The 9,559-nt window shown below is 42.4% G+C and overlaps 1 protein-coding gene across 2 annotated transcripts; it reads left to right on the forward strand.

The window, feature by feature from the left end:
- The first annotated feature begins 3,172 nt into the window (after positions 1–3,172).
- Positions 3,173–8,721, forward strand: LOC115133346 (cerebellin-1-like). Of its 2 annotated transcripts, none has more exons than XM_029666482.2 (4): positions 3,173–3,330; positions 4,155–4,917; positions 5,110–5,229; positions 8,198–8,721. In XM_029666482.2, exons 2-4 carry the CDS (start codon positions 4,600–4,602, stop codon positions 8,393–8,395), a joined length of 636 nt encoding a protein of 211 aa, XP_029522342.1. In that variant the 5' UTR covers positions 3,173–3,330; positions 4,155–4,599; the 3' UTR covers positions 8,396–8,721. The 2 variants fall into 2 exon arrangements, with proteins under 2 accessions (XP_029522342.1, XP_029522343.1); XM_029666483.2 differs by having other exon boundaries at positions 4,227–4,917.
- Positions 8,722–9,559: the final 838 nt, after the last annotated feature.

Here is a 9,559-nt window from a genome sequence, read left to right on the forward strand (position 1 = left end):
AAGGCTACTGGGACACCAGCGACCGCTTTGAGTGCCCCCTCTGTAAGGAGTGCTTCCGCCGCCGACTCGAGTTATGCATCAACTGTGCTTTAAAGGACTTCACAGAGCACTGTAAGGGATCGCTGAAGGTGATAAATGGCATGTATTGTGTTTATACAGTCGAAGTTGGAAGTTTACATATACCTTGGCCAAGTACATTTAAACTCAATTTTCACAATTCCTGACATTTAATCCTCATAAAAATGTCCTGTCTTAGGTCAGTTAGGATCACCACTTTATTTTAAGAATGTGAAATTCCAGAATAATAGTAGAGAGAATGATTTATTTCAGCTTTTATTTCTTTCATCACATTCCCAGTGGGTCAGAAGTTTACATAGACTCATTTACAATTTGGAAGCATTGCCTTTAAATTGTTTAACTTGGATCAAACGTTTCGGGTAGCCTTCCACAAGCTTTCCACAATAAGTTGGGTGAATTTTGGCCCATTCCTCCTGACAAAGCTGATGTAACTGAGTCAGGTTTGTAGGCCTCCTTGCTCGCACACGCATTTTCAGTTCTGCCCACTAATGTTCTAAAGGATTGAGGTCAGGGCTTTTTGATGGCCACTCCAGCACCTTGACATTGTTGTCCTTAAGTAATTTTGCCACAACTTTGTAAGTACGTTTGGGGTCATTGTACATTTGGAAGACCCATTTGCAACGAAGCTTTAACTTCCTGACTGATGACTTGAGATGTTTCTTCAATATATTCACATAATTTTCCAACCTCATGATGCCATCTATTTTGTGAAGTGCACCAGTCCCTTCTGCAGTAAAGCACCCCCACAACATGATGCTGCCACCCCTGTGCTTCCTGGTTGGGATGGTGTTATTCGGCTTACAAGCCTCCCCCTTTCTACTTCAAACATAACGATGTTCATTATGGCCAAACAGTTCTATTTTTGTTTCATCAGAGCAGAGGATATTTCTCCAAAAAGTCTTTGTCCCCATGTGCAGTTGCAAACCCTTGTCTGGCTTTTTTTTGTGGTTTTGGACTAGTGGCTTCTTCCTTGCTTAGCGGCCTTTCAGGTTATGTCAATATCGGACTCGTTTTACTGTGAATATAGATACTTTTGTACCTGTTTCCTCCAGCATCTTCACAAGGTCCTTTGCTGTTGTTCTGGGATTGATTTGCACTTTTCGCACCAAAGTACGTTCATCTCTAGGAGACAGAATGCGTCTCCTTCCTGAGCAGTATGACGGCTGCGTGGTCCCATGGTGTTTATACTTGCGTAGTATTGTTTGTACAGATGAACATGGTACCTTCAGGTGTTTGGAAATTGCTCCCAAGGATGTACTTGTGGAGGCTTACAATTCTTTTGGCTGATTTCTTTTCATTTTCCCATGATGTCAAGCAAAGAGGCAGTGAGTTTGAAGGTAAGGCCTACAGTTTCCGGGTTGTCTTCAGAGACTTATGAAAAAGACTGAAGGAGATTTGCTGAGGATGGTTCAGGACAGACTGAGTAAGATGGATGAGATCAAACACTCAGTGGAGATCAGCAGAGTGAGTTCTCATGATAAGCATCCTGAATGTTATGGGGTACCCAAGGGCTCAACTCTGGGTCCATTAAAGTTGTATTAATTCAATCTGGTTGATAAATAATATTTATTAAATATACAGTACCGTAAGCTCAGTAGAGTGAGTTCTTATGATAAGCATCCTGACTGTTATTGTTTTCATCTATGTGGGGTACCCCAGGGCTCAACTCTGAGTCCTCTGCAGTTCTATTAATTTAACGTGGTTTGATGAATATGCAGGACTTCAGCAAGAACACTTGTTCAAAACCCTTGTCTTTAATATTGCATTATTTTCTATTTTCTTTGGTCTTGTGCTGAAAAAGAGATAAGTCAGGCTTGAGAGAAGCCAGGCTGAGCTCATCAAGGTGATTGAGGAGAAGCAGAAAGCAGCAGAGAGGTGGGCTGAGGGGCTAATCAAAGAGCTGGATCAGGAAATCACTGAGGTAAAAACAAAAGCACTGAGCTGGAGCAGCTCTCACACTGAGGACCAACAACACTTCATACAGGTCAGTGTCTCTTTTATCTCAATACTGATATAACATGTTATTTTGTAAACTGACTTTGCCTTTATAAATTTCCCTAGATGGGATAAATAAAATTATGTTAATAAATTGAATTGAAATGAACTGAACTTAAATGGATCGTTCCCCAAAATTACAAAATTACATAATGGTTTTCTTAGACAAGGTATGACAGTAATCCATGCTTTGGTTAAGTTTACTTGGCACTGTTTCCATGGTTTACGCCTGTGCCGGGCCATCCATCCCTGTGCCAGGCCACCTGGTTTACGCCTGTGCCGGGCCACCTGAGAGACAAGCCCAAGAAGGTGGGGGTGTTTCTGGATTATGAGGAGGGATTGGTCTCCTTTTATAATGTGGAAAATAAGGCCCATATTTATAGTTATAGTTGGTGTGTCTTCACCGAGACCCTGTATCAGTACTTTAGCCCGTCTCCATGGCGGAGGAAAGAACACAACCCTGTTTGGTGGAAAGGGCTTATACAGTTGTTAGGTCTATAGTCCCACCCGTGGTCCTGTCTATAGCTGTGAGGAGCCGTCAATCATCTGTTCGATCACATCACGTTGTTCTGAGACTGTTGTCTGACTGGAGATCGTCTCTCAATTCTGGCCAGAAATAGAAATAACTAACTGATGGACGGATATTTTGTAAACTCAAATGACTGATATAGATATTCTTATTCTACTGTGAGAAGTCTATATTCAATTCTTACATTTTTCTAAATCTAAGTGTCTAAATGCGCAACAAGTGTAAGCAAAAATCACCTTTATCAGTAGCTCAATGGCATTAAAGGGAGTGGGAAAGGATAGAGAATGGAAAGAGGATCTGAGATGACGGAGAGAAGAGGGAGGAGTGTGGAACAGGTAGGCGTTTGTGGGGGAGAGAAAACAGACGATTTATGATGGTTGTGATATGATTAAACGTCTGTTTGAACACAGGGGTTCCCTGACAGAGAGAGAGAGGGGAGGAGATAGGGAGAGAGAAAAAGAGAGAGAGTTGGAAGGAGAGAGGGTGGGATGAGATCGAGGAAGGAGAGAAAGGGAAGAGAGGGGGGAGAGGTGTGAGAGTGGGTGAGTGAGTGTGTGAGAGAGAGGTGGGGAGGGGGTGAGAAAGTGTGAGTGAGAGAAAAAGAAAGGGAGAGAGAGAGGGAGAGGGAGTCGGTGAAAAGAGAGAGAAAAGAGACAGAGAAAGGGGAATCTGCCTCTTGGGACAGAGTAACTTCCACGTCGATACAGGAAATATACTCATCGTAAAAGGTAAGATTTAATATTTCGTTTTTTTTCACTGTTGTAATTATTTATTATTATTTTTCCTGCTATACACAACAAAAAACATTTTCCATGGTAATGTGAGATGTTTTTTTGAAAATGGTTTGTTATATTGTTGTCATGACATTATTTCTGTCACTTTACCACTCTTTCGTTTATGTTTTCTGTAATAATCTTTGTCAATAAAGAGAACATTTTCCACATGGGGCAAATATAGACGTCTTATGTAAAACTGCTCATTTTGAACTGTGTGTCCTTCACCATCCAATGAGCGTAAAGGAATTTAGACTATGGGGAACAATGGGGAAATGTACAGTTTCTATGTGCATTTTTGTATATGGATAAATATATTGAATTGCAAATACATGGGCGATTACGCATGCGTGCGTCTATGTGTGTGTGTGCATGCATGTGTGTGTGTAAAGGAATGTGAGGAGAGTGTGTCCTACAGATGGTAGCTCAGAAGTGATGATGCAGGCTTCTCCTCCTCCCTCCCCTCCCCCTCTCCTGCCCTCCTCCTGTGTCCAGCTGGCTTCTATAGCCTCAGCCCCCTCCCTCCCCCTCCCTCTTTAAGCCAAGCCATTAAACTATCCCTTATTCTACCTCCTCCTCCTTTCCTTCTCATCCCTCAATTCTTTCTCCATCTACACCACCCAAAAATTGAACTATCGTTTACATTTGAGCACTACATTCACTTTAGGCCTGCTTCAAGAGTTTGTCTATATATTTTAATGCTGTATACTATGATTCTAAGACTTTAGACTGTCTTCCTCAGTGAATCAATTTCTGTTCTGAATCTTTATCTTTGGCAGAGTCAAGGTTGGCCTGTGAAAAACCACCTGACCAACTCCACTGAGACTTGTATTATAAATATTCTAAAACAGGTCGGGAACCTGGACAAACTTGGCCGTACCTGCAGGAGGTTTGGGTCGTGGCCCAAAGGTGGGTTTCAAGTGATCGGGCATACACCATCCACCATTCAGATTCAGTGGGTTTGGATCAATTGACCATCTGGGATTCAACCTTTCAGAGCCAACTGAAGATTCCGGAAGGATTTAAACTGTGGTCTAGCTGATTACCGTGTGGTTTAGACAAGACTGAAGAGACAGACATTGGTTTACTGAAATTTGTCTAGTATTCACAAAGGATTGTTTCTTTCTTCTGAAACTGTGTGGGAAACTGACATTTCCAACTGTGTCAAAATTGAAAAACCAACATCCAAAGAACACCCAAGACCTTACAACCATTTGAGACAATATGCACCGCCTTCCTCTTCCTTGTTCATCTTTGCCCCACCTCATAATAACACTTAACTACGCCCTTTTCCTTGGACTAATTTTAATCCTCCAATGGGGTCCCCTGGGGGCCAGAGCTCAGAATGACACTGAGCCAATCGTGTTGGAGGGGAAGTGTCTGGTGGTTTGTGACTCCACCCCCTCGTCGGAACCGTCGGGTAACGCGTTGGGGATGTCGGTGCGGTCAGGGGCCGGTCGAGTGGCGTTCTCCGCTGTCCGGAACACTAACCACGAACCCTCTGAGATGAGCAACCGTACCATGACCATCTACTTTGACCAGGTTAGTGAGACCATACCATGACCATCCAATAGACTGAATAACTGTGGTCAACTTTTACATGATAAAAAAGTCAACTTTTGTCAACTTGTTTCTCTCCCTCTCCGTCTCTCCCCCCTCTCTTTCTCCCTCTCGGTTCTCCACCTCTATCCCTCTCTCTCTCCCCCCACCTCTCTTTCTCCGTCTCTTTCTCAGATCCTGGTGAATGTGGGCAGCCATTTTGACCCAGCACGCAGCATCTTTGTGGCTCCCAGAAAAGGAGTCTTCAGTTTCTGCTTCCATGTGGTCAAAGTATACAACCGACAGACAATACAGGTAGGGGTTACACACGAAAACACAAATAATATTACCGCAAATTGATGTATATTTTCTCTCTCTCCCTTCCAGTGGAGGCTCATCAGAGGAGGAAGGGGAGTACCATCCTACTTAGTGGATTTCATAAAAATAAAAATAGTATAACATTCAAAAGTTAGATAATAATACTAAATATATTCAAGTCACCAAGTTATTGATTAAAACACTGTTTTATAATGAAGGTCTACTGTAGCCTCAACAGCACTCTCTGGGGAAGCACCATGGTGTAGCCAGAGGACAGCTATTTTCTGTCCTCCTCTGGGTACATTAACTTCAATACAAAACCTAGGAGGCTCATGGTTTTCAGTTTTTACCCCCTTTCTTAGACATACACAGTAATTATGATGGTTGCTAGCTAATTTAGCCTACTCAAACACCTGGCTCAAAGATCGAGCAATGCTATTTATGCTAGGGAGCTGGCTAAGGCTAACCAACACTGGAACTTTTCCAAGTCAAGGTAAGCTTTCGGTTTTGTTCATCTATTGCCACAGATTTGTTGGGTTTACCTGCACGTTAGTTCTAGTAGCTATGTTGACTATGATGTTAGCTAATATGGTGACATTGACAACGATGTAGGCTGTGTGCAGCAGTTAGCGGTTATGCTATGAAAGTTATTTTTGCCTGGCCACAGACAGCTGTTGTGCGGTGCACAGAAGTCCACTAGCGAAGGGAAAAGATGAGAGGAGGAGAGTGCATAGATGCAAGAAATAATTATACAATGAGCAAATTGATGATGCTGTTTGTATGTGAGTGCTATAAAAGTGATCGGTGTGTGCGGGTGATCAGGGGTGTATTCATTCTGCCGATTATGTTTTTTATTTTTTATTCTAAAATGGAAGCAAATGGAGCAAAACAAGGATAAACCTACCTGAAACTATTGTTTGCAATTGTTTGGAATAATGATTACACCCTATATCCGCTGGATGCAATGTGCAATGCCGTATTGAATGTGTCATTATTCCAAAACATGCATTGTGTTTGCAACTAGGCACTAAAGCAATACTACAAAAAGATTAGTATGTTTGGGGCAAATCCAATACAACACATTACTGAATATCACTCAACATATTTTCAAGCATGGTGGTGGCTGCATCTTGCTTTAGGTATGCTTGTCATCATTAAGGACTGGGGAGTTTTTCAGGATAAGAAACGGAATGGAGTTAAGCACAGGCAAAATCCTAGATGAAAACCTGGTTCAGTCTGTTTTTCACCAGACACTGGGAGATGAATTCACCTTTCAGTGGTGCAATAATCCAAGATGACAGTAAATGGTCCTTAGTGGCCGAGTTACAGTTTTGACTGAAATCTATTTGAAAAACGATGAAAAGACCTGAAAATGGTTGTACGGCATTGATCAACATCCAAATGTTGCACAATCCTGGTGTGTAAAGCTCGTAGAGACACACAGCTGTAATCGCTGCCAAAGGTGATTCCACAGAGTATTGACTCAGGGGTGCGAATATTTATGAATTAAAATTTCTATAAATTTGCAAACACGTCTAAAAACAAGTTTTCATTTTCAATATGGGTAGATGGGTGAGAAATACTGTGCGTTCGTAGGCTACGTTGTAGCAACCTCGTGATAGCTATAGGAAAAAATGTGAGTATCATGTAGTAGCCTAAACCTACCAATGTTACATTGAGCTGGGTGAATGGAATATGAATGACGGTCATCCTATATGCTGTAATACAAATAAGGCCATGCTCTAATCTTAAACGACACCGACTGCCACTTCTTCCTTCCTATCTCTCTCTCTCTCTCCCTCCCTTACGGACAAAGCGATTTGGGATCACTACTTTCACTGGTGACCAGGACATAAAGCCTTGTTCACACTGCAGGCCTTAATGCTCAAAACAGTTATGTTTTTCAAATCTGTTTTGAAATACTGACTGTCCAAACAACAAGTTACAAGTGACCAAATTGGATTTGTGTGTGTTCAGACAGCAGTAATATGCTGACATGGCTATGCTAGTAACAAGGAGTGTGTGTGCAGTGTTTTAGGCTGATTGCGGATGGTGCTCGTGCTTCCTATAACTCAGAAGTTATTTTATTGTATTTTTTATTTAACCTTTATTTAACTAGGCAAGTTAGTTAAGAACAAATTCTTATTTACAATGATGGCCTACTTTTAAACCCCCACCAGCCAAACCCTCCCCGAACCCGGGCGATGCTGGGCCAATTGTGCGCCGCCCTATGGGACTCCCGATCACGGCCGGTTATGATACAGCCCAGGATCAAACCCGGGTCTGTAGTGACGCCTCTAGCACTGCAATGCAGTGCCTTACACTGCTGTGCCACTCGGGAGGCCAATGTAGCAAGCTAAGGTGACAACAATGCCTGCCATGGAAGTTTCCCAGTTGCTTTGAATGTTCAAAATCATAGTGTAAGAGCACTTTTAAAGCCTCACTGGATAAGATGATTCATTTTTCAAAACAAGTACTTTTTGGCAAGCCACAGCAGTCAACTAGTTAGCTAGGTAGCTGTTTAGCTTTCTAGCACATTCACTAATTTGTTTGTAAATAATTAACAAGCTAGTTAGCTACGACATGTTCTTGTCAAACTGTCAACAGAGTAGCTAGCAAGCAAGAAAATATGCCAAATAAGAGTTAAAAAAAACACTTGAAGGCAAATAAATCCGATTTGTCACATGGCCAGGAATCAGATTTGTCACATGGCCAGGAATCAGATTTGTCACATGGCCAGGAATCAGATTTGTATCGGACATCAAACCACCTACGAAGGTGGTTTGAAATGTGGCTTTAAATATCTGATTCCATGTGCGTTTTGGCTCTTCAGACCGCAGGAAAAAGATTCAAATGTAAAATAATAGGATATGAGTCACTTCAAACTGCCAATGTGAACAACGCTTTACTCTCTCTCTCTCTCCCCCTCCCTCCCACCCCCTATGCCTCTATCCCTCTCTCTCAGGTGAGTCTGGTATTGAACGGACACCCGGTGATTTCAGCATTCGCTGGGGACCAGGACGTGACCAGGGAAGCAGCCACCAATGCTGGGTTGGTTACCATGGAGAGAGGAGACAAGGCTTATCTCAAACTGGAGAGAGGGAACCTGATGGGGGGATGGAAATACTCCACCTTCTCTGGGTTTCTGGTGTTTCCTTTGTAGAGAGGGAAAGATTGGAGGGAGAGAAAACGAGAGAGGTTCAGGGGAAAGGCAAGCAAGGTGACACAGGGTAGACATCAAGTAAGGACACAGCTAGGGTTAGGAGGACGAGTGTGTATGTATGAGAGCTACAATGAGTTTACAACTCGCTTTGTATCTGAAAATCCTGAATGCTACGATTTTTGAATGCACTTTTAAATACACTGCTCCATTATTTAAATGATACTGTAGTGTGTACAGTTTATGCTTGAGTATTCATGTAATATGTGTTGGCTTTTGTTGTCTGCATGCAAATAATTGTACGTGCTAATAAAAAGGTTTGGTCATACAGTAAATACGGGATTTTCTTCAAGGTGACTATCACTAGCTGAAACAATTGCTCCTCCTTTTCTCCATTAGGAAGAAAATCTGACCCTGAATCAGTGATTAGGGGAAACTTTCATTTTCTCCCAGCGGTGCATCTGTTAGTCCTGTAAATAGTGCAGCCACCTTCAACGCCCCGAGAGGAGGATTCTGGGTAAGGGCTCATGCGGCTCGTCCTGGTGGATCCGGTGACAGATGGGAGTTTTGGCGAGGGCCGTGTGTGTGTGTGTGTGTGTGTTGCCAGGAACCTGTGGGGTTCACACCGTACACTGTCACAACCAATTTGTTTCACTGCTCGAATACACAGCGGAGGAATGTTATAAGCACATTGGAGTGCTTTGTTCATTCTTCATAGACGTGTGTGTGTTACCACATAGGAGGGTGTAGCAGAGGCATGTGTTAGCACATATAGGAGTGAGTGATTATGGAATTGTGTTACTATCAAGCTTAATATATACAGATACACTTCCCTATGTTACTGTTGGTACTATATGTACAGTGGGGAGAACAAGTATTTGATACACTGCCGATTTGTGAAAATCACATTGTATGATTTTTAAGTAATTCATTTGCATTTTATTGCATGGCATAAGTATTTGATACATCAGAAAAGCAGAACTTAATATTTGGTACAGAAACCTTTGTTTGCAATTACAGAGATCATACGTTTCCTGTAGTTCTTGACCAGGTTTGCACACACTGCAGCAGGGATTTTGTCCCACTCCTCCATACAGACCTTCTCCATATCCTTCAGCTTTCGGGGCTTTCGCTGGACAATATGGACTTTCAGCTCCCTCCAAAGAT

The sequence above is a fragment of the Oncorhynchus nerka genome, linkage group LG8 (assembly GCF_034236695.1).
Source record: "Oncorhynchus nerka isolate Pitt River linkage group LG8, Oner_Uvic_2.0, whole genome shotgun sequence".
Taxonomy (NCBI): Eukaryota; Metazoa; Chordata; class Actinopteri; order Salmoniformes; family Salmonidae; genus Oncorhynchus; species Oncorhynchus nerka.